At 42.8% G+C, this 25094-nt stretch overlaps 1 protein-coding gene across 5 annotated transcripts in view; it reads right to left on the bottom strand.

Annotated features, from left to right (window-relative positions):
• ubr1 (ubiquitin protein ligase E3 component n-recognin 1) overlaps nt 1-19684 on the bottom strand; it is a 299112-nt gene extending 279428 nt beyond the window's left edge. For 2 of the 5 annotated variants that reach the window (XM_073040481.1, XM_073040482.1), the window contains exon 1: nt 19570-19684. In XM_073040481.1, the coding sequence (XP_072896582.1) occupies nt 19570-19656 (87 nt within the window). In that variant the 5' untranslated portion in view covers nt 19657-19684. Of the gene's footprint in view, nt 1-18550; nt 18952-19569 lie in introns of those variants that run through there. The other 3 variants (XM_073040484.1, XM_073040485.1, XM_073040483.1) reach the window with 2 other exon arrangements.
• Nucleotides 19685-25094: the final 5410 nt, after the last annotated feature.

The following is a 25094-nucleotide window of genomic DNA, read 5'->3' as shown; positions in this document are numbered from 1 at the left end:
ACAAGGATCCAAGTCCCTCTTCACCTCTGATGTTTGAACCTTCTCCCCATTTAGATAATAGTTCCTTTTACCAAAATGCATCATACATTTCCCAAAATCTGCCACCTTTTTACCCATTTTCCAACTTGTCTAAGACATCCAGAAGACATGCCAAATTAGTAAAAGAGCAATAAAGAAAATGTTTAGTGTGATGGGTCATCACAAGATTTACAAGTTTGCCTAGTTTAGAGCAAGTAGTGAACAATCAGATAAGTAGAAATGTTACAATCATCACAAGCACAGTAGCAGTATCAACAGGATGAAGAATATTGCCATGATTTAAGAATCTGAACAGGAGTAAAGAGATACAGCAGCTAGTTCATGGTATAGAAATCCAGGCTTTTGATATGCTGATTTGGGAGAAGCTCCAGTGCTCACGTTAAACTAGTTTTAAAATAGCAAGCAACACACACAAAATGCTGGTGGACTGCAGCAGGCCAGGCAGCATCTATGAGGAGAAGTACAGTCGACGTTTCGGGCTGAGACCCTTCGTCAGGACTAACTGAAAGAAAAGATAGTAAGAGATTTGAAAGTGAGAGGGGGAAATCCGAAATGATGGGAGAAGGCAGAAGGGGGCGGGATGAAGCTAAGAGCTAGAAAGTACATTGGCAAAAGGGATACAGAGCTGGAGAAGGGAAAGGATCATGGAGACCAAGGGAGAAAGAAAGGGGGAGAGGAGCACCAGCGGGAGATGGAGAACAGGCAGAGAGTGATGGACAGAGAGAGAAAAAAACAGAAAGGGAGAGGCAGAGGGATTAATAAATAAATAAGGGATGGGGTAAGAAGGGGAGGAGGGGCATTAACGGAAGTTAGAGAAATCAATGTTCATGCCATCAGATTGGAGGCAACCCAGACGGAATATAAGGTGTTGTTCCCCCAACCTGAGTGTGGCTTCATCTTAATAGTAGAGGAGGCCATGGATAGACATATCAGAATGGGAATGGGATGTGGAATTAAAATGTGTGGCCACTGGGAGATCCTGCTTTCTCTGGCGGACAGAGCGTAGGTGTTCAGCAGAACGGTCTCCCAGTCTGCATCGAGTCTCACCAATATATAGAAAGCTGCACCAGGAGCACCAGAGCAGTATATCACACCACCTGACTCACAGGTGAAGTGTCACCTCACCTGGAAGGACTATCAGGAGCCCTGAATGGTGGTGAGGAGGGAAGTGTAAGGGCAGGTGTAGCACTTGTTCCATTTACAAGGATAAGTGCCAGGAGGGAGATTGGTGGGAAGGGATGGGGAACAAATGGACAAGGGAGTCACGTAGGGAGTGATCCCTGCTCCCTGCAGAAAGCAGAAAGGGGGAGGGGAGGGAAAGATGTGCTTGGTGGTGGGATCCCGTTGGAAGTTACAGAGAATTATATGTTGGACCCAGAGACTGGTAGGATGGTAGGTAAGGACAAGGGGAACCCTATCCCTAGTGGGGTGGCGGGAGGATGGGGTGAGAGCAGATGTGCATGAAATAGCAGATTTAATTAAAATAGCAAATTCATATCAAGTGTATAGATATGGAACTTAATGAATGTAGGGGGTGTATGGGATGTCAAGGGAGGGGTAGCACATCTGATGAAGGGGCTTGTCTTGTCCATTCTGGGGAAGTTCACTCACCTTTGGTCCCCACTGGACACTCAGCTCTCACCTGTGGCTCCAAGTAGCTGTTTGCATGCAACCCAGTACACCGCTTCTGCAGGTAGGCTAAACCAGCTGGCCTCATCCCCCAGTGAGAAAGGAATATGTCTGTCCTAGCATGTGAGGTCAGCTCTGGCAGACTGGGCGGATGAGATAAACAATGAGATCCAACTGGCAGGAAGGCAATTCTGCAACATTTCGTGGAGAGCAAAGGACATGACAAGGCACAGAAGATGCCATGGTCATCTACTGCAACCAAGTCCCGTTTTGTGACGACTATTTTGTACCAGTGGACTTGGACCTCCAAGTTAGAGAGAGCGGAAATGCCCCAGTGCAATAGCTTTTCCACTTTAAAAACTCTCTCGCACAGGTCTGTCACCCCACCCAGGGTTGTTGGCGTTGCTGGGAAGAATGATTTCAATACCCACAACTAAACTGCATCACCATTTGAACCACTTATAGTAAAGATTACACCACACTAGTGCAAGTCATTGCCATTTTTAACCAGCAACAATAAAAAATCAGTGATAAGTTTCCATCAGACATTGAAGCAGAGAGTTACCTGCCCAGTTCTGTGTCTGTTGGCCTTATACTCTGTGGTGCACAGAAGTAGGCCCTTTGGTTCAACTGGTCTGTGCTGACCAAGTTGCCCATTCAGGCTAGTGTTTGGCTTGCATCCTTCTGAACCTTTCTTATCCACGTCCCATCCAACTGTCTTTTAAGTGTTGCATACTTCCCTCAGCCACTTCCCATAACAGTTTATTCCATATATACATATTCATTTTTAAAATTACTTAAAGTTCCTATTAATTATTTCTAGTCTCCTTAAACTTCTACGTCTTATTCTTGATTCGTCTTCACCGGGACTAAGACTGAGTATTCACCCTGTCTATACCCCTCATGATTTTTTACACTTCTATCAGTTCCAATGAATAAAGTCCTAGCCTACTGAACCTCTCCCTGTAACTTAGGCCCTCAAGTCCTGACAACATTCTCGTATCTTCTCTGCATTACTTCTAGTTTAATTGTGTCTTTCTTAAAACAGAGTGACAAAAGTTAAACACAGTACTCTGTGTGTTCGCAGCACACTGTAATGAGTTTATATGTTCCCTCCATGACCACGTGGATTTTCTCTCCGGTTGCTCTTGTTTCTTCCCATAGTCCAAAAACCTACTAGTTAGTAGGTTAATTGGTCATTGTAAATTGCCCTGTGATTAGGCTAGTGCCTAATAGGTGGGTTGCTGTGTGGTACAGCTCGTTGAGTCAGAAAAGCCTGTTCTGTGCTGTTTCTCTAAATAAAATAATGTCCCAACTTGTATACTCAGTACCCTGACCAATAAAGGCCAGTTTGCCTATTGCAAACTTCACCACCCTGTCAACTGTGATACTGCTTTCTGAAAACCTTGTACAGTACTTGAACTCCTCTGTTCCATAACACTTCTCCGGGGCCAACTGTTCACTGTACAAGTTTTATTCTGGTTTGATTTCCCAAACTGCAACATATCTGAAAAATAAACTTTCATATGGCATTTTTCAATAATAAGGGTAAAGATGCTGTAAAGTATTCACGGACCACTGTAGCAGTTTTGGAGCCATTGATTAGGCAATTATTCCACAATTAATCCCTCTGAAAATGTGGTCCGCTGTGCTAATAGAAGCTGACATGCTGACCCAGGCTTTCTACTTCGAAAGCTCAACATCCACAATAATCCAAAAGTCAGTCAAACCTATTGACAGTATTCTAGTAAGCAATTTTTTTTAAAAATAGATGATCTAAGATACAGTATGCATATGCAAAAACAAATTAACACAGTACGTTTTACCAATGAACCCCATGAGTTTAAGTTTAATTATCATTCAACCATGCATGAATATCACCAAACAAAACAGTGTTCCTCCAGGGCCAAGGTGCAAAATAAATTACCAACAGCACATCGCACAAATAGCACATATGGTTATAATTTCAGAAAAACAGTCAAAGAACAACCAAAATATAGCCCAAGTCCCTGAATGCATGACTGTAGAATAGATGGCAAGTTGTCCAGTTCCAGCTTGGTTCAGTGCACCAAAGAGTGGCCACTGCATTCAAGTGCACCGCCATAATACCACAATGTACCTACCATCACAGCTCTGAGTGCCAGAATCAGCCCTTCTGAGCAGAAAAATAATGGCAGTCTCCAAACAAGAATGGGCCTGTCACAGGCTTATTTACTGGCAATGCCATGCAAATCTCAGAAGATCAGTCTGATTATCTTGCTGGCTTAACCGAGTTTGTTGGACCACTTTGTATGGCAATATAATAGAACTAGAGTCTCAGATACATCATAAGTGAACAGCAAGATTATTTTGTTCAAACGGCATGAGCAAAACTTAATTTGTTCATTATTTACATAATGTTGATGTCAATAAATAAACAATTTTGATCATTTTACATATCAAATTCTTTTAAATTCTCACTCTGGATTGAGCTCAATTCCTTCATTTATCATAATGACAAAGCTAGCCAAGTCATTCCTTAGGCAAATCCTTTTCTTCTGATCAATTTCCCATGATGCACATCCTACAGCTACTGTTACACAAATCCCCTCTGCATTCTCAGTGCTGATGCAGGGTCTCAACTCGAAATGTCAGCTATCCTTTTGCCTCCACAGATGCTGCTTGATCCACCGAGTTCCTCCAGCAGTTTAATTTTTGTTCCAGATTCCAGCAACTGCAGTCTTGTGTCTTCAAACACTGTTTTTGCTTTATTTCCACACAACCAATGACTGATCAATTCAGTAATGACTAATCATTTGGACCTGAACCCACATTTCAAAGATGAACAATCAAACCCAGTGGGAACTTAAATGTTTCCCATTATCCAAACTGTTGTATTTGCCCTGCAAACTCCTGCTTGTTTCTACACTCTCTTCTTAATAAAACAATGCGAATGATGACAGAAAGGTTAAAGTGTTGGGGTCCCATACAGGAGGCTGATCAACAAGGACAGGCTACAAGAAGCTTTGTATAATTTACTAACTTGGATTTAGAAGTTGTTTTGAAACAAAGTGGGAATAAGCAGATGTTTCTCAGGAATCAGTGCTTGTGCCTTAACTCTTACAATTTTTATCAACAGTTTGACTGCTAAACTATTATAGTTCTTGCAGAGTTCAATTCCAGCACTGCCTGTCCCTGTGAACACTGAGTTTCCTCCAGGTACTCTGGTTTCCTCCCACAATCAAAGACATACCAGGCAGTAAGCTAATTGGTCATTGTAAATTGTCCTGTGATTAGACCAAGGTTAAATTGGTGGGTTGCTGGGCAGCAGAGCTCAGTGGGCTAGAAGGGCATGGTCCACACTATATTACAAAATATTTGCACCCCACATCCCAGCTACTGTTTGGGGGCCTGTATATATCTCCCATCAGGGCCTTTGTACCTTTGCAGTTTCTTAATTCTACCCAACAAGGAATCACATTTTCTGATCAGATTTCATTTCTTTCTAAAGATTGGATTTCTTTGTCTACTTCTCATTGCTACCATCAAGGTGGTAGTCTAGGAGCCTGAAGGCACAAACTCAATGTTTTATAAACAGCTTCTTTCCTTCTGCATCAGATTTCTGATGTTACCTCACTTTTTAAAAAAATTATAAATTAGTGCAAAAAATGCAAAATAAAGGAAAAAATTGAGGTATCCTTAATGTATATTTTTCTCCAGTTCTCACCATTGAGGGGGACCTTGTGTTTTTGAGGACAACATAAAACAGGTTGATACTTGAAAAAAAAGAGGATATGCAGGAACTTCTGAAAAACTTTAGGATAGTTAAGCCTCTGGAGCCAAATGGGATATACCCCTGGTTACTACAGGAAGCAGGGAAGAGATTGCTATATGTTTGGCGATTATCTTTGCTTCTTCACTGGCCACAGTGATACCAGATGATTGGAGAATTGCAAATATTATGACTTTGTTCAAGAAAGGAAGAAGGACTAACCCTAGGAAACCCCTAGAACAGAGTCCTACTTCAGTGGTGGGCAAATTTTTGAAGACAAGAATTACAGGCACTTTAAGAAATATTGTCCGATTAGGGATTGTAAGTGATGCATCATGAGGGGCCACAAGACATGAAGCAGAATTAGGCCATTTGGCCTATCAAGTTTTCTCCACCATTCACTCATGGCTGATTATCCCTCTCAACCCCATTCTCCTGCTTTCTCCATGTAACCTTTGACCCCCTTAATCAAGAACCTATCAATCTCCACTTCAAATATATTCAATGACTTGACCTCCTCACCCATAGATTTACTATCTTCTGGCTAAAGAAATTCCTAATCTGTTCTAAAAGGATTTCCCTCTGGTCTTAGAATCACCCACTACAGGAAATATCCTCTTCACATTCACTGTCTAGGCCTTTCAAAATTCAACCTTCTAACCTCCAGCAAGTACAAGCCCAGAGCCATCAAATGCTCAAACATGCATAACCCTTTTATTCCTGCAATCATTCCCAGAACCTCCTCAGGACCCTCCCCAATGCTAGCACATCTTTTCTTAGATAAGGGGCTCACAACCATCTTACAACAGTCCAAGTACGATCTGATCAATGCATTATTATAAAACCTCAGCATCACATCCATCTCTTGTAATCTAATCCTCTCGAAATGAATGCTGATATTGTATTTGCCTTCCTTACCACCAACTCACCCTGCAAGTTAACCTTCAGATAATCCTGCACAAGGACTCCCAAGTTACTTTGCACTCAGATTTTTGAATCCTCCCCCATTTAGAAAATAGCTTACGCCTTTATTCCTTCCACCAGTCAATGACCGTACACTTCCATTTACTATATTCCATCTGCCACTTCTTTGCCCATTCTCCTAATCTGTCAAAGACTTCTGCAGACTCCCTGCTTCCTCAACACTACTTGTCCCTCCACTCATCTTTGTATCATCTTCAAAATTGGCCACAAAGCCAACAATTCCGTCATTTGACATACGTGAAGAGAAACTGTCCCAATACCAACACCTGAGCAACACCATCATGAGGCTACTTTAAGAGCAAAAAAAATTCCAACTGAAGTTAGAGATGGAATCAGACAGAATCCCGGATGTCACCATTCAGCTGTTTATTTATGTAACAGATTTTCCCCCAAGCCATCGGACTACCAACCTACTGACCTCTGCTGTGCCTATTGTCTTGTTTATTATTTATTGAAATGCTTGCACTGTTCTGTGTACTTTATGCAGTCCTGGGTAGGTCTGTAGTCTAGTGTAGTTTTTGTGTTGGTTTACATAGTTCAGTGTAGTTTTTGTATTGTTCATGTAGCACCATGGTCCTGAAAAACGTTGTCTCGTTTTTACTATGTACTGTACCAGCAATTATGGCTGAAACGACAATAAAAAGCAACTTGACTTGACTTGAAGCATGGTAACTCTGGCGGGGTTTACACGCTGTTTCTTCCTACAAGGTTAAACCTATCATAAATGGCTGTGATGCTTCATTCCAGATAAGGTTTACACCTTTTATGCACACTTTGAAAGGGAGATTAAAACTGCACATGCAAATCCCTGCAGGATCTGGTAGCCCTGTGACCCCTGTCTCATAGGCCTATACCAGAACATCTATGATGAGGGTGAACCCTCGCAAGTCATAAGGCTCCAATGGTGTATCTGCTTGGGCACTGAAAATCTGTGCCAGCCAGAAAGTGAGTGCATGCAGTTGGATGTTCACACCTGCTTCAAAAGGGTATCAATTACACCAGTACCCAAGAACAGGGCAAGGTGCCTCAACGACTATCACCCAGTTGCACTCACATCTACAGTGATGTAGTTCTCTAGAGCCTTGTCTGATCCTTACTTCCTAAACATTTCTTGTCAACCATAGCTCCTCCACCTACCATCCTTTCCCTGCCTCAATGAGACAAATCTAACCATACCCTATACAAGTGCTTCCTAAACTTCCATATTTCCATTGTGCATTCCTTTGGAGCATAAATTGTGAATATGTATGCAAATTTCCTGCCCAATATCGTAAATCCCCCTCCTCCAATTACCTTCCCATATCATCTACTCCTATCCCTCTCAAAGACTATGGTAAAGGTCAGGGAACTGTGGTCACTATCTCCAAGTGCTCACCCATCAAGAGATCTGACACCCAACCTGGCTCATTACCTCATACCAGATCCAGTATGGCCTCTCCTCTTCACAAATGATATGGAGATATCTGGAAATTAAGGAATAGAGGATAGCACAGGAAACAGTAAAAAGATTAATGTATTTGGTTGTCAAAGCGTGCATTTTGAAATCAGCACATTACATAGAAACATAGAAAACCTACAGAATACAGGCCCTTCGGCCCACAAACCTATGCCAAACATGTACTTACTTTAGAAATTACCTAGGGTTACCCATAGCCCTCTATTTTTCTAAGCTCCATGTACCTATCCAAGAGTCTCTTAAAAGATCCTATTGTATCCGCCCCCACCACAGCTGCCGGCAGCCCATTCCACGCACTCACCACTCTGCGTAAATAATTTACTCCTGACATCCCCTCTGTACCTACTTCCAAGCACCTTAAAACTGTGCCCTCTCATTTTAGCCATTTCAGCCCTGGGAAAAAGCCTCTGACTATCCACACGATCAATGCCTCTCATCATCTTATACACCTCTGTCAGGTCACCTCTCATCCTCTGTCGCTCCAAGGAGAAAAGGCCAAGTTCACTCAACCTATTCTTGTAAGGGATGCTCCCCAATCCAGGCAACATCCTTGTAAATCTCTCCGGCACCCTTTCTATAGTTTCCACATCCTTCCTGTAGTGAGGTGACCAGAAATGAGCACAGTACAACAAGCGGGGTCTGACCAGGGTCCTATATAGCTGTATAACCCTCTCGGCTCTTGAACTCAATCCCATGCCTGATGAAGGCCTTCTTAACCACAGTCAACCTGTGCAACAGCTTTTAACCCCACTCTGCCATTCTGCCATCATCCTTAGCTACAGGTCATCATGTAAATAAAAGTGAATATATGTGTGTTAGTATGTCTACATGAAAAATCAATGTAAAAAGTAGAAGGGAAGTTAACAAAATAGTTATTTTATTCTGAACATGACTTTTAAGGATTTCAGCTTGGACTTAGGAGATTGGACACTGATTTCTAATTATCACATGTTTTCTGTAGGCAGCAACCATGAAGATATGAGCCAGACTACTAGGGTTGTTCAAACTCATTCCTATAGGAGCTGCGAACCTGTTGAAATATCATATCAATCTGCTATATGAGTAGCAGACTGACTGCAACACATCACACAGATGAAATGTGGCAAGGGCTATGGCTTTAAAGAGTATGAGGTAAGTCCAAACTCATATTCATCACAATTCATTCTTTTAAACTCATTCTTAAAATGAAAGACCCTAAAATTAGACTCCATGAGGGTTTAGTACCTCTGTGAAAAGAAAAAAAAAGAGGAGGAATTTATAGTGGAGATATTAATATTGGTTTGCCTTCAGGGACAGATCTGGCAAAGATTCAAAAATGATAAAATCAGAGTTCTGTGCAATATCTCTCACAGGAGTACTGCAGCTCAAAATTATCTTTGCAATGTTATGATTCTATCATGATAGTTATGAAATCACACGACGCATGTGGAAAACAAAGACTGCAGCTTCACAACAGGGCATGGCCAGTGAAGAATGTGACATGCATGGGCAGCATCTGAGTCCATTGCTTCTGTCTGTGTCACATATGAGATATGCAACAGAAACACAGAAAACCTACAGCACAATACAGGCCCTTCGGCCCACAAAGTTGTGCTGAACATGTCCCCAGGCCCGTTGTTTGTCTTCCTCCCTCTTCAAAGGAAATCATTTGACAAAAGCCCCCTCAGCCCTGTTCCCTCTTCTTTTACTCCCAATTACAATCTCTTGTTCCAAGCCCCCTTTCTCTCAGTCCTCTCCCCAAACCACCCCTCCAACCAAAGGTTGCCTTCCCATACCCATGGTCTCCAAATCCCTCCCCACCCTCTACAAGTCCCACCTTTCAAAACCCCTCCCATTTGAGTCCCCTCTCTTCTATTGCTCCCTGATTTTCCTCCCCAAAAACCTGTCACTAGCCACATCAAGAAGTTAGAACAGTGATTCCCAAGGGGGCAGTTACATGTCCTAAGGACATGTCCTAAGGGGGAAATAGAAGTTGCCGGGCGGAAGGGGGCTTTCAGGATTCCTGGGGGGTGGGGACGACAGTAAGTAGCACCCTAACTTGAGGCACGAGACCTGACCGATTGCTAGTAAGTAAAAGGATGAGGCACTGGAACAACCATAGCTCTGCAGGCGGTGTGCATTCGTTGTCACAATGTGTCTGAAACTCTGCAATCCGACCTTACCAACCAGACAGACATTATTGGGTGCCCAACAGTTCCCCTTTACTCGTGGCACAGAACGATTTCATGCAATTTAACAGTTGGTAAGTCAAATATACCCCCTCAACTTTCTCTACAGATCTACGGAAAACACGTCACACAACTATACAGCACTGGCCAGAACCAAACGGTGAAATAAAGCCAGTGAACCTGCCAACCCCAGCTTCATACGATCAAGAACCATCTTTGTCATATTGAGACCTTAGGTCAATTGCGCCAACTGAAATAGTACACAGGTAACTTGTCAAACACCAGCTCTATCCTGACTAATTCAGATTCCAATCTGAATCCTTGCCAATGTAATTTTCACTGTTACGACCATTTCATTTTCATTTTTGCCTCACTGCTATCATTGTTTCATCTGTGTCAACTCACTGCTATTTTCAACATCCATTAGGCATTCCCAGTTTGTGTTAATTTAGCCCTGTTAATGATGGATATATATGTATGGCACAATCTCTTTTAGACTGAAGCCTTGAATTTTAATCCTGCTAAGAAACTACAGTAAGTGTGTCAATACAATGTTACATACCTGGAGTATGGTTTTACTCTGCTGCAATCAGTGACACCCCATGTGTCTTTTGTAATACTGTAATGTCTAATGAAACCATGAAACCAAGACTGCAGGAACACTTCGGTAAAAGACACCCCGAAAAGGCTACTCAGGGCATTGGAGAATCAATCTACGATGAACTCAAAACGTACACTGAGGATAAAAGTATTCCAATTAGGAACATGATTTCCTGTGCAACAAGTGGAGCATCACATATGACAGGGTACCATGTACCAGGGTACCAGGGTAGCATTTATTTAAAAAAATTTCATGTCTGTTTGCAATCCATTATGTAACTCATCATCACGCAGCCAAAAATCACAGCCAGCAACTTTTTTTCAAGCTTGATTCTTGTAGTATCTGCTATCAACAAAATTAAAGTTCATCCATTAAACAGCAGAATATTTTGCTAGTTATGTCAGGATAACAATGAAGAGCTTGAACACTTCTTCACATTGAAGTGCACTGGCCGTCAAAAGGCTGCTTAAAATGTTTCTTTGATCTTTTTGACACTGCGGTTGAATTTTTGCTCAAAGTCAACAAGAGCTTGGGAAACAAGATTGAACATCCACATGGAGATGTGGCATACCTAGCTGATCTGTATGACATAATGAACATTCTAAATAAGAAACTGAAGGGTCAGAATTTCAATTTAGTCCAGGCAAAAAGTGCAGTGTCCACTTCTGGTGAAGCATTGGAGAAGAATGCACTCTTTCACAATGGTGATTTGCAAGAGAACTGCTTATACCTGCAGTTACTGAAGGAATTTCAGAATCAATTCAATGGTTTGAGCGAAATTCCAGTCTGGGTAATTAACCCATTTCTTTGTAAGGCAGAAGAACAGGAAGGCTTGCAAGAAAAAGTTATCAACATTCAGAATGATGAAGCAAAAATGCTTTTCAAAAACTATGGCTTTTGTGGTACGTGGCTACACTGTCATACAAAGTGTCCTGGTCTTTGAAGAAGAGCCAAATTACTCTTCATTGTATTTCCATCCTCCTACCTGGTTTAAAGAGGCTTCAGTGCAGTGAACCAGATACTCACAAAAAAACAGAAACCGCTTGGACATTGTTACATGTGGGGACTTGAGACTTTTGCTGTCACAACTTGAACCACATGTTTCAACTCTTGCTAAAAACCATCAAGCTCAAGGATCACATTGATAGAAGGTATTGTGTTGGCTAGGGTTAAAGACAAAAATTTTAAGCAGATTAATTTTTCTCCTGTTAACATATGGTAGGTATGTTCTTACACTATGGGGAGCTGGAAAGTATAAGAGGTGTGTTGGCAAGTATGAAGGTGTTTGGACTAAAAACATTAGGGTACACTGAGTTAGAAGAATCTCACTGGAACTCAAAAGCTGCGAATTGCAAAAATGAACAAAAGGATTATACCCATAGTCAATCACAAACAAGAGAAAATTTGCAGATGCTGGAAATCTGAGCGACACGCACAAAATGCTGGAGGAACTCAGCAGGCCTGGCGGCATCTAGGAAAAATGTATAGTCAACATTTCGGTCCTGCCAAAGGGTTCCGGCTTGAAACGTCAACTGTCTTCTTTTCCTAGATGCTGCCTGGTCTGCTGAGTTTCTCCAGTATTTTGTGTGTGATACCCACGTGGTCAAATAGCTAAGCATTTCTCCTCCTCCCTTTACCCACTAAAAATAAGAAAATTGCCCATCTTGAAGGGTGAGCACTACAAACATGAAAAGACTGAATTCAATGCAGAATTTCTGCTCCACACGATGAATGATGCAGTACCAGTCAATATATCATTCTGTAAGGTGGTCTGAATTCAGTACCCAAAAATCCATCCCATGGATGAAACCGTTATTGTAGGTTTCATTATCATTAAAGGTGGATAGACATCCAACTTTCTGCATTAGCTGGGCTTGAATACAATTAATCCTTTATAATCAATTATTTATTAACATAACTAAAATACAGTATACGTCACCAATCACTAACTATTACATTTGCTTCTATTGAATGTGATTGAAATAAGAAAACACGAAGACAAAATTGTGTGTTGTGGGCTGAATTTTCACCATAAGCAAATGGACTGTAGCCCTCAAAATTATGGCTCAAAGCTCCTAACCATATATCAGAGGATATAAGCCAAAGCAACAACCCACTGCAGTACTGAAGAATTGCTTTGAGCCAAGATTAAGACAACATCTGCCACTGAGGTGGAGTTACATGATTAGGACACAAGAAACATAATTAGGAGAAAGCAAAACAATTTCTTAGGTGTGCATAGATAAGATACCCGATTGTGCCCAATCTGAATGAGGCCCTCAAAGCTATTAACTATTACCTTTGTATTATCAATTAACTTAAACAATGCTCTACATCTAAATTAATGCAGATAGTTAGTAATTGAGACCTAAACCATTTCACATTATAGTTTACCAATTTAACCCTTCTTTCATCTAAAAATACAAATGGATCATCTTTGCCACGGTATTTATTTTTTCACTTGTGTAAATTCCTCCATAATATAAACATGGGAATTTCCATAGGTCCTGACTTTATTCCTTAAAATGAGGAAGTATTGTTTATGGGAGCCTCTGTACACCATATTTCAAAACTACCCAGCAGAATGAGTACAGGATTAATGGTCAGTTACTTAAGAGTGTGGATGAACAAAGGGATCTTGGGGTTCAAATCCATACATCCCTCAAGGTCGCTGCACAGGTTGATAGGGTGGTTAAGAAGGCCTATGGGATGCTAGGTTTCATTAACAGGGGGATTCAGTTCAAGAGTAGAGAGGTCATGTTGAAACTCTACAAATCTCTGGTGAGACCGCACTTAAGAGTATTGTGTTCAATTCTGGTCACCTCATTATAGAAAGGATATGGAAGCTATGGAGAGGGTGCAGAGGAGATTTATCAGGATGCTGCCTGGTTTGGAGAACAAGTCATATGAAGCAAGGTTAGCAAAGCTGGGACTTTTCTCTTTGGAGAGTAGAAGAATGAGAGGGGACTTGATAGAGGTCTACAAGATTATGAGAGGCATAGATAGGGTGGATAGTCAGTACCTGTTTCCCAGGGCACCATTAGCAAACACCAGAGGGCATATGTACAAAATTAAGGGAGGGAAGTTTAGGGGAGACATCAGGGGTAAGTTTTTTTTTTACACAGAGGGTTGTGAGTGCCTGGAATGACGCCAGGGATGGTGGTGGAGGCTAAACATTAGGGGTATTTAAGAGCCTCTTGGACAGGTACATGGATGAAAGAAAAATGGAGGGTTATGAGGTTGTGTGGGTTTAGTACTTTTTTTTTAAGGATTATATGGGTTGGCACAACATGGAGGGCTGAAGGGCCTGTACTGTGCTATAGTGTTCTATGACTTGTTTCCACACATAAACAACTGCTGACTTGTGACATGTTTTAAAATAACCTGTAATTTAAATATGTCATATGAATGCAACATTACCCAACCTCAACGGTTTCACAGCATTAGCCTTTATTCATTCGCTATTTTAAAACTAAAAACTATTAATCAGTGTATTTGAGATACAGTTCCTTACAAAATAAAATGGATTAATCCTCATCCGTTCGCACACCCCCAAAACAATGAGCAGAGTTTACCCATTTAAAATTCACCAATCAACTGTTAACAGTCAAAATAAAATGTAACATAACTTAAGTTCCCACATAATTGATGAAGTTACCAGAACAAATTATTTGCCCAGGACTAAGCAATGAACCTCTATTCACTAATTCAGAGAAAGCAGGCAATTCTTACAATCAATCCAAAATTTCTTTCAAAAAATTGAATCAAAATATGCCTTCAAAATTCCAAGTCAGGCTTAACAGGACAAATATTCCCCTCTAAAACCCAATCTGTTTTGAACTGCCTTGATATCATTGTTTTGAAGGAAGTTGGCCAAATGCTTGAAAGAAGAAACATTCTGAGGTTAACAGGTAAAGAGAAGGGGAGAGTTGCTACAGAAGACACTCAAATGGAGTGAAATGTCAACTGAGTTCATATACAAAAATAATGATCCAGCTGGGAAATAGATGCAGGATATTCTTGGATTGTACTTACAAAACATTACATAACTTACAGTATTTCAAATTTAAGCTAATGCTTAGTGGTTACAAAATCAAAAGAAACGCCTAATAAACTGCACTTTCATAACTTTCAGTAATCTTACAGACTATCAAATAAATCAAATCATTGTGAATATAGAAAACAAAACTTCCTGCCATGTGTTGATGTGAGCAAAGGATATCAGAGACTAGTTCGGAATAAAAAATACTAAGAAAAAGAATATCTACAATAGACACTTCCTTGAGAGGAAGGTCGAAATGACCACATCGTCTTGCTGGTGCCAATGTTAAAGAAATATTCCTTTACATGCTTGCTGCTATTTACCCATGACATAAGTGGGCTGGAATGGAAGGATGGGAGAGTGAAGCAGAGTTTACACATTCTCTTTGTTACTGTACCAGTTTGCTGTCGGTGTTCGAGTTTCCTCACATATCCCAAGAATTCACTGTGTGGGTTAATGGCAAAAAGAATCAAAGTGGAATTGATCAGCCTCAGATAACGGGCTGCAAGATTATAAGGAAATGAGGGAAAGGAATGGAAATAAAAGCTTGCTCCCTGACAGCTAGGTAGGCAGAATGGTTTCTTCCTCTGTCATTGAAGGATCCTATTGTCAAGGTCAATGTAGAAATCAACAATATAGATAAAATCAAGAATGAGATTCCTCAAGATATATCTTGAAGCTTGGGCTGAAATTTAAAAAGTCTCACTGACAGTAATGTCAGTATTGTTAATTTAACAGCATGGAGATTGGTACAAGTTTGAATGAAAGAATAACAACTTGGGAGAAGGATTTCAATTCACAGGACACTAACATAAAGTACTGGAAGAGTGCTGCTACACTAGAACAGAGACTCTACGTATTTTGGTAAATTGTTTAATAAAGGTTGTAGATGACACTTTAAAGGGTTTCGAGTATGGGAAAACTTACAGATTTAAATGATAAAGCAGCAATATGTTAACCAGATTAAGTTAAGGAGAGTTTCAGTAACAGCAGTTAATTAAAAATAAAGAAAAAAGTTCAAATTAAAGGTACTATATTTGAATGGAAAGATATGGGAAGCCTTGGAGTTAACATAGTATCAAATTACTGAAGTGATTCCTTTGGGAAAGAGGTTGTCCTATGAGGAAAGATTAATAAAAGCACCCTATAACCACAGAAGAGTTTAGATGAACAAGAGATGACCTCATTGATACAAGAAAAAAAAACTGAGAAAAGGATCAACAGGGTAAATATCAATAGGCCCACTTCTTCTCAAGAGATTCTAGAACCATTGAGGTTGTGGGGGGGGGGGGGGGGGAGAGGGAGGGACACAAACTCTTCCTGTTATGAATTGCTATGAGAAATGTACTCACTCCATAGATTACAAACTTTCAGAATTCTTTACTTGAGAGCAATGCATTTTTGGATATTATAGGAATCAGAGGATAAGAGATCAGGCAATGGAGTGAATGCTGAGATACAGGAACTGATTAAAAGTACAGTCGGCCCTCCTTATCCGCGAGGGATTGGTTCCAGGACCCCTCGCGTATACCAAAAAAACGCAGATGCTCAAGTCCCTTATTCAACCTGTCTTAATCGAGTGGACCTTAGGACCCAGCGGAACCCCAGACCTTATTTGAACCTGTCTCAGTGCGGTGGACATTAGGACCCGGCAGCCGAGCTCTGAATCGCAGCGTTTCTGTTCACGAAAATAATCACAATTGAAAATAAAGTGGAAATAATAAAGCGATCGGAAAGAGGTGAAACACCATCGGTCCTTGGAAAAGCATTAGGCTACATCGGTCAACAATCGGAACAATTTTAAAGGATAAAGCGAGAAAGACTCTGCCCCAATGAAAGCTACAATTGTTACTAAGCAACGCAGTGGTTTAATTATGGGGTTTTGGGTTTTTGATCCTCCACATCAACCAGGCACGGAAGGAGAGCGCACTCGGAAGTGGTCTGTCACCGGATCAAACTCAGGAACTTCCCGAGCCCGGCGCTGAAACATACGTTCTTAAATGTTTTATATGCATAGAATGGTAAAATATATATTATATATATATATTATTAACTAAGACAAACGTTTGACTAACTGATGCTAAATAATACCGGATGTACCTGTTCAGGCTTACATTGTAAGAGAACTTCTGATTTTTTCCCGATCCCGATCCACGGTAACCTACGCACATCTTCCCGTATACTTCAAATCATCTCTAGATTACTTATAATACCTAATACAATGTAAATGCTATGTAAAATAGTTGTTATACTGCATTGTTTAGGGAACAATGACAAGAAAAAAAGTCCATACATGCTCAAACAACAAGTGCTGGAAAAGCACTTCCGGGTTTTCTCGATTCGCGGTTGGTTGAATTCGCGCATGCGGAACTCACGGATAAGGAGGGCCGACTGTATATCCAAATGCCAAAAGTCAGAGTAACTTGCCCTTCACACCTCTCTTGAACTTTCTTCCTCTCATTTTTAATGCACACCCTCCATTATTGGACATTTCAACCCTGGGAAAACACTGTCTGTATACTTTATCTATGCCTCTCAGAATCTTGTAAATCTCGATCAGATCTTCCCTCAGCCTCTGCTGCTACCAAGAAAACAACCCAAGTTTTTCCAGCTTCTTGTTATATATAGCACATGCATTCTAATTCTTAGAGTGCATGTGCTGGTAAACCCCTTCTCATACTTAAACAAAGTCACCCCCTCAAACTTCGATACTCCAAGTAATAAAGTCCCAGTCTACCCAAAACATTACGATATTCCTTAATTCCTTAGCTTCCATTACCTTCTCCAGGAGATATCAGGTGAGATTTATTCATTGAACATCTCAATCATATCATGAGGTTCCAAACGCAGCCACATTGATCTTCAAGATCTATTGATTCCCTAATCTTGGAAACATCCTTGTGAATCATTTCGGCACCCTTTCCATTTTAATGATATCCTTCCTATAGCTGAGTGATCAGTACTGTATTAAGCATAATCTTCCATGTGGTCACATCAATGACTTGTCCAGTTTCAAGATGATGCCCCAACTCCTGGATTCAACACCCCAATCAATGAAAGCAAGCATGCCAGACACCTTCTCTACCTATCTGTGTATGACATTAAGGGAATTATGTACCTGTATCCTCGATCTTTCTTTTCTACATCAATTTTCAGGAACCAAGTGCTGCCCTGGTTCAACTTTTCAAAATACAATGCCTATCACTTGCCTGAGTTCTACTTGCCATTTTTGGCCCACTTCCCCAGTTCAGCCTGTTGTAATCTTTCTCACTGTGAATTAGACCAACAATTGTGGTGTCAGCTGCAAATGTACTAATCATATTAACACTCATCCAAATCATTAATACAAATGTCAAACAACAGGCCTAGCATTGGTCCCTGTAGCACATCACTGGTAACAGGCCTCCAATGTGATTAACAATCCTGCGTTACCAGACTCTGTCTTTCTATCAAGCTAAGTTGAAACTAACGGGAGCACTTATCCTGGATCCCATGAATCCTTACATTACAGAATAGACTTGTGTGGCCTTGCTAAAATATATACTGTCCTGTATCAATGCTCTGTTACCTTTTCAAAACAAACTGAATTAAAACAGCTCCTATGCTGCAGAATCCCTGCAGTAACATTCTCGCTGATGTTAGGTTGCACAGCCTGTTCCCTGGCTTATCTTTGCAGCCCTTCTGAAATAAAAGCACACCCCTCACCACTCTCCAATCTTCTGGAACCTCATCAATGCTGCAAGTATCTCTGTCAGGGACACAGTATTTTTTTTCCTCTCTGGAATTTATTTGATCAGGCCCTGAGGATTTATCCACCAGCTCCTCCTCTGTTGAAATATGGATATGCTCCAAAACATTAATATATTCCTTAATTCCTTACCTTCTCCAAGAGTTATCAGATGAGATTTATCCATTGAACACCTCTACCATCTCTTGGGACTCCAAATGCAACCACATTGATCATCAAGGTCTATTTATTCCCCAGTTAATCTTTTACTCTTAATATACTTGCAGAATTTTTTACCTGTCTCCTTTACTTTATCTGACAAAGCTATCGTATGCCCACTTGTCCTCTTGGTTTCCCTCTTAAGGGTACTCATAGCTTTAGGTGACCCCAGCCACCTGACACACATACACTGTCATATGTGTAAGTGAAAAATTCTTAGATTATCAAATTCACATACACATTAATCTGTTTGAAAGTGTTGAGTTTTGGAATTACAAGGTGAAATTAACCCACACATTCTAATCCACAGAATGTCCTCTATTTTAATAAACCACAGTTAACTAGACGACGACAGTCTGCAACATTAAACCTTGCTCAGCATTGCTCCCCTCCACCCAGTCCAGAGTCTTCTGCCACCCCTCCCCTCCACACAGTCCCAATCCTTCTACATCCCCTCCCATTCCCAACCGCTCTTCCTCATCCTCCCCTCCATCAGGTCTCGACCCTCCTGCCACCCCTCCCTTTCCCACGGTCCCAACCCTCGCCCCACTCCCATCTCTTCCGCGCAATCCCAATTCCTCTACCTCCCCTCCATTCCCAACCCCACTTCCTCACCCTCCCCTCTCCATTAGGTCCCGACCCTCCTGCCACCCCATGGTCCTGACACTCCCCCCCCCTCCCCATCACCTCCTTTCTCCACGGTCCCGACCCCCTCCCCCACAACTTCCTGGTTCCGACCCTCTTGTCCTCTCTCCACTGCCCAGCCTCGACCTTCCGATCCTTCCTCCCCCCTGCCCGTCCGCCTAGCCCCGACCCTACCATTACCTTCCCCGCAAACCCTCTCTGCCCGTCCCCCGGATGATTTTCTACTCCCAATCCCAGCAACCAGTCGCTGCCAACACTTCTGAGTCGTTAACAACCATCATGCCCGCTGGTTTCTTTCGCTTGCTCACCCTGACTACTTGCTCGGGCTCCAGCCAAACGCCGGCTAACTCCCCTCGGCCGTCACTCGGCTCCTTCACCACCTCCTCATCCGCCATCTTTCCCCCTCCAGTGCGCAAGCCCTCGGCTCAGGCCGCTGACGTTCGACGGCAACTCACAGGAAGCGCGGCTGCGGTGTCTAGCGCCACCTTTCGGCGCTCGTCGGCATCAAATCAAATCAATGCCAGCTGATAGCCCGAAACGTCGACTGGAGATGCTGCCTGGCCTGCTGCGTTCCACCAGCATTTTGTGTGCGTTGCTTGAACTTCCAGCATCTGCAGATTTCCTCGTGTTTGTGATTTGTATGATTGATCATTGCACAGAGTAGAAAAGCAACGGTCTACAGGTAATGAAAATCTGACCTATAGGGAGAAAATGCTGGAGATACTTAGCAAGTCCTGTAGCATTTGTGGAGTGGGAGGAATGGTTGCCGTTTCATGTTCTTCCAGCAGCGGAGTTACTGTTTCAGGTTAATGACCTTTCATCAGATCTAAATCTGTGGCTTGTTGATCTGGTCTCTAAGACGTTTTCCAAAGGTATGGTGCAGAGAGAGTAGAGTTGCTGTTTCACAGCTCTAGTAACAACAGTTCAATCCTGACCTCAGGAGCTGTTCGACTGGAGTTTGTACATTCTCCTTGAGTTATGGGTTTCCTCCGACTGCTCTGGTTTCCTCCAACATTCCAAAGATACTGCAGGTAGGTCCGCATGTTCACTATAAAATTTCCTTAGTATGTAAGTAGATGGTAAATTTGTTGGGAAAATAGCTTAACAGAAAAAAAAAGTGAAGAAGATACCATTCTGTACTAAGTGGCCAGTATCCTGTACCCTAACCCACCTCTAATTCATTGAGATACAGCGTGAAATGCCCTACAAGCCACGCTGCCCAGCAACTCCTGATTTAACCCTAGACTAACCACGGGACAACTTACCTACCAACCAGTAGGTCTTTGGACTGTGGGAGGAAACCAGAGAACCCGCAGGAAACCCATGCAGTCATGTGGAGAAGGTACTGGCAGTGGCAGGAATTGAACCTTGGTCTTCACTGGTAAATACTGTGCAAGATCTATAAAAGTGAATTAAAATTGTATTGAGGTATTACTAGGGATAAAATTCAGTAATTTGGAAAATCTGCTCTTCTGACACCACCAAAGTCCCAGCATTATCAGAGTTACCAGTAAGTTGATTTACAAGACACAGCTGTGTAGGTTATGAGGAAGCTTTGCGGTAAAATATGGGCAGGTTAATTCAATGAAGTTGAGATATAACAGACACACAATGCTGGAGGAACTCAGCAGGCCAGGTAGCATCTATGGAAAAGAGTACAGTCAATGTTTTGGGCTGAGAAGCTTCATCAGGAACATAGTGTTGAAAAAAATGCAGTCACCACTTCATTAGAAAAATAGAAAATGGAATATTTTTAAAAATAGAGTGGTAGAGTTAAACAGCATGGAGACAGGTCCGATTCACCTATGCCAACCAAGATAACTACTTGAGCTTGTCCTATTTGCCTGCATATCCTTTAAACATTTCCTATCATGTCTTTCAAAGTTGTAGTTTACCTGCCCCATCACTTCCCCTGGCAGTTTGTCTCATATACCCAGCTCCCTCCATGTGGAAAATTTGCCCCTCAGATGCCCTTTAAATTTTGGCTTGCTCGACACTTCTTGCATCATCCTGCTGTTTTGCATTTGTCATGATATTTATTGTTGTATTTGTTCTGACTTTGTATACTGCTGCTCAGTGATCCTCACACCAGCAAGCACCCAGTCTGTATGACAATAAGCTAATTTAATCACCTTAAAACAATATCTTTAGATTTAAATGGAAGAAAAATGTCTGTGACATTCACCTTATCAATGCCCCTGATGGCTATATATGTCTTTACTCACAGTAACATCCTGGTAAATTGTTTCAGCACCCTTTCAAGCTTAATGACATTCTTGTTATCGTTTGGCAGCCAGAGCTCTACACAATACTTCAAGTAGTAGTCTCACCAATGGCTTGTACATTTGTAACACAACGACTAATTCTTGTACTCAGTGCCCTGACAGAGAAAGAGAGATGTACCCCCAAACATCTTCAGCACCACCCATGGTTACAGATTGAAAGTGTTGGTATTTACGGAGACCCATGTGGTCTTATACAAGAATCACTGAAAATTACCACTGATATCTCACAACTCCAGCTTCGATGTTGACCTCTGTGGAGTTTGTACATACTCCTGGTGTCCAGTTCCTCTCCCCATATCCCAAAGATGGGCTGATCATAGGTTAATTGTATGCTGTAAGGTACTTCAGCATAAGTGGGTCATAGGAGAACAAGCAGATGTAACCAAGCTAACCCAGTGAGCTATACCCTACAATATCCATCAGTGGATTGTGAACTCCCCAACAGGAAGGAAACAGTATGTAAGGCTGGGCTCCTACTTGTCTGATCCAATGTCTACAAGCACAGGCTCTCCCTGGGGCTGTGTTCTTTCAAAGGTGCATTTAATTTCCGACTCTGTGCCCAAAGATCTCTGGTCTCTGGGCACACAGCCTTAGATCTTCCATCTCCCGCAACACACCGATCTCCTGCCGGGACACCGACCTTCAATCCGCCCATCTCCACAAGATCTCAGCCCTCTGAAGGTGAGCTGACCTCTTGGGCCAAGCCCTTGGCATGCCAAATAACGACCGGTCATGAAACCCCAAGAGCGGGTCCCATTCCCCCAAAGAACCATAGTCAGCGTGTAACTCCAGGTCAGGGTCTTCAAAAGAAACATGAAAGGGAAAATAGAGATATTAAAGATGGAAATAGAGCTGTTTCCGAAGATGCAAGCAAAGGAGACGCTGTTCCTTTATTCCTCCTAAGCTCCTTCACCCCTCCTGTTCTCACTTTGTACAAATGACTGTACCTCCCCAGGCAAAACCATTCAACCCTGAAGTTGGTAGATGACACCACTGTAGTTGGTCTCATCTCTATCAAAAAGGGGTAGGCCGTCTTGCAGTATGATGGAGATTAATGCTATTAAGACAGTGAAAATTAGATTGACTTATGCTGACAACATCTACCAGCCCCCCCCCCCCCACCCCCCGGAGATTAATGGTCAGGCTGCGTCTGTGGTTGAGTCATTCAAATTCCTGGGGACCACCATTGGACAAGCACGTTATGCTCATCACCAGGAAAGCCCAGCAGAACAGGTTCCTCCGACAGCAGCTTAGGAAACGTAACATCTCCATGTATCCTGATGAATTTTTACTCAGCCATCAGTGAGAGTGTTGTGACCACTTCTGTCACCATTTGATTTCCTGCCACCTCCTCCCTCTCCAAGTCCACGTTGCAGCAAGTGGTCCACACAATGGGGAAGATCATTGGCTATCAGCTACCAACATTAGAAGACCTGCTCATCGCCGGAGTGAAGAAAAGAGCGGAAAAAATCACTGCTGGCTCCAAACACCCTAGCAGTCATCTGTTCACCAAATTGCCATCGGGGAGATGCTACAAGTCCGTCACCACCAGGACTACACGTCACCTCTGAAGCTGCTTTCCTGTAGCTATCCAGCTTCTCAACAAAACACACTCAGGTGTAATACCCTAACTGTCCCTGCACAATATCCGTTAAATGGTCTTTGCTCTTCTCCTTGTTCTGTTGATAATTATTTAATCTGTTCATAAAGAGTCATAGAAAACTACAACACAGAAACAGGCCCTTTGGACCATCTAATCTGTGCTGAACCATTTATACTGCCTACTCTCATCAGCCTGCACTGGAACCACAGCCCTTCATACATCTGCCATCCATGTACCTGTCCAAACTTCTCTTAAGCTTTGAAGTCAAGTTCACATGAACCACATGTGTTGGCAGCTCATTCCACGCTCTTGTCATACTCTGAGTGAAGAAGTTTCCCCTCATGTTACCCTTAAACTTTTCACCCTGACATCACCTTTCACCCTTAACCCAACACATCTGTATTGGAGGGGTTGCGACTGTCACGTGACAGCACTGCCCATTAGCTGGTCGGAAGGCATGCCACCTGCCAATCAAGGTTTGACCCCTCCTCGCCCATCAATGTACACCTGACCATTGGCCCCTTTAATTAGCCTTGTACTTGGCCTCGGCAGTTGGCCTTCATAATCAGCTTAACTCTGCTGGCACTGAGACATTGAATTACCTGGGCGGGACCCTCCAGCCCTGCTGCACTAAAAGGTACCATGTGTGCTGGACCCTCTCTCTTTTTGCAATCCCCAAGGGACCACCTTGCTTCACTCCAGGCTGAGAACCGTGGAACGGCACTGGAGAAATTGTTGGTGAGCGGTGCATTGAATAGGGTTGGAAGCGTTGATTATTGTCCCTAATAACATAGAGCCATGCCTGCACGGAGTCAAGGGGTGGCGGGTATTGTATTGACTTTTTCTGTGTGTGTGTGTGTGTGTGTGTGTGTGTGTGTGTGTGTGTGTGTGTGTGTGTGTGTGTGTGTGTGTGTGTGTGTGTGTGTGTGTGTGTGTGTGTGTGTGTGTGTGTGTGTGTGTGTGTGTGTGTGTGTGTGTGTACTTTGTTCCCATGCGATTTTCTCACATTCGTTAGTAATTGTCCGCTTGTGTTTTATTGCCAATCCGACTGCTGTAAACTGTGCATGTTGCTTCTGTTGCCATTTTCCCATGTTTGCCTTCTGCAAATAAAATCCTTTACTACCAAGGCTGTGTGCCCAGAGTCCTTGTCGTTGAGACGTATCGAATCTGTTTCCTCACTTACAACAATTGGCGCTGCAAGCAGGGTCTCAGAGGCCTTAGCTGGACACAGGCGTGGGAAAATGTTCTGGAATGGGTGAGCCCTGGTCCAGCGCGGTGACAAGCTGGACATGTGGCTGGGGGACAGGGATATATAGCTAAACTGTGATGAGGAGGGGGTGCCTGAGGAGCCTAGGTCCCACAACCGCCCTCCCCCCTACGCAACCAAACCTCTGCACGCTCGACCCGTCACCACGTGGTCCCAGGTCCACCGCAGGGGGTGGGGGAATGAAGATGACCAAGCCACAAAGAGGAAGGCCGGTGGTCCCTTCAAGACCACTGAGACCTGGGATTTCTCCCCAAATAAGCTGAGCCAGCTGGTGGATCGGTACCACCAATGGCCAGGCGAGCACCTGGCCGCGTGGCAGCTCCAGCTGTGGGATGAGGGGGCCCCCAACTTGAGCCTCTCTCATCAAGAGGCAAGCATGCCTCTCTGACCAGCAAAGCATCAACAATGACCTACGGGCGCCACAGCCAGAGAACCGGGAAGGCACTACCCTGTGGGATCGGGTGGTGACCGCTGTGAGGGTCCGATACCCCACTGTCCTGGAGTGGGATCTGCACAGGCGTCCGCGATGAGGTACGGTCAGTGAGGGCACCCATGTTAGAGAGTGGGCGCTGGTCAGCGGCATCTACCAGGGAGCCTGTGACCGTAACTTTTTAGAAAATACCCAGGTGATTGATGCCCTAACATGATACCTGGTCACCACCGTGCGCTCCGATTTAA

Source organism: Hemitrygon akajei, chromosome 3 (genome assembly GCF_048418815.1).
Source record: "Hemitrygon akajei chromosome 3, sHemAka1.3, whole genome shotgun sequence".
In the NCBI taxonomy this organism is placed as follows: Eukaryota; Metazoa; Chordata; class Chondrichthyes; order Myliobatiformes; family Dasyatidae; genus Hemitrygon; species Hemitrygon akajei.
Note: the sequence above shows the minus strand (reverse complement) of the source record. Positions and strands in the feature narration are given on the sequence as shown.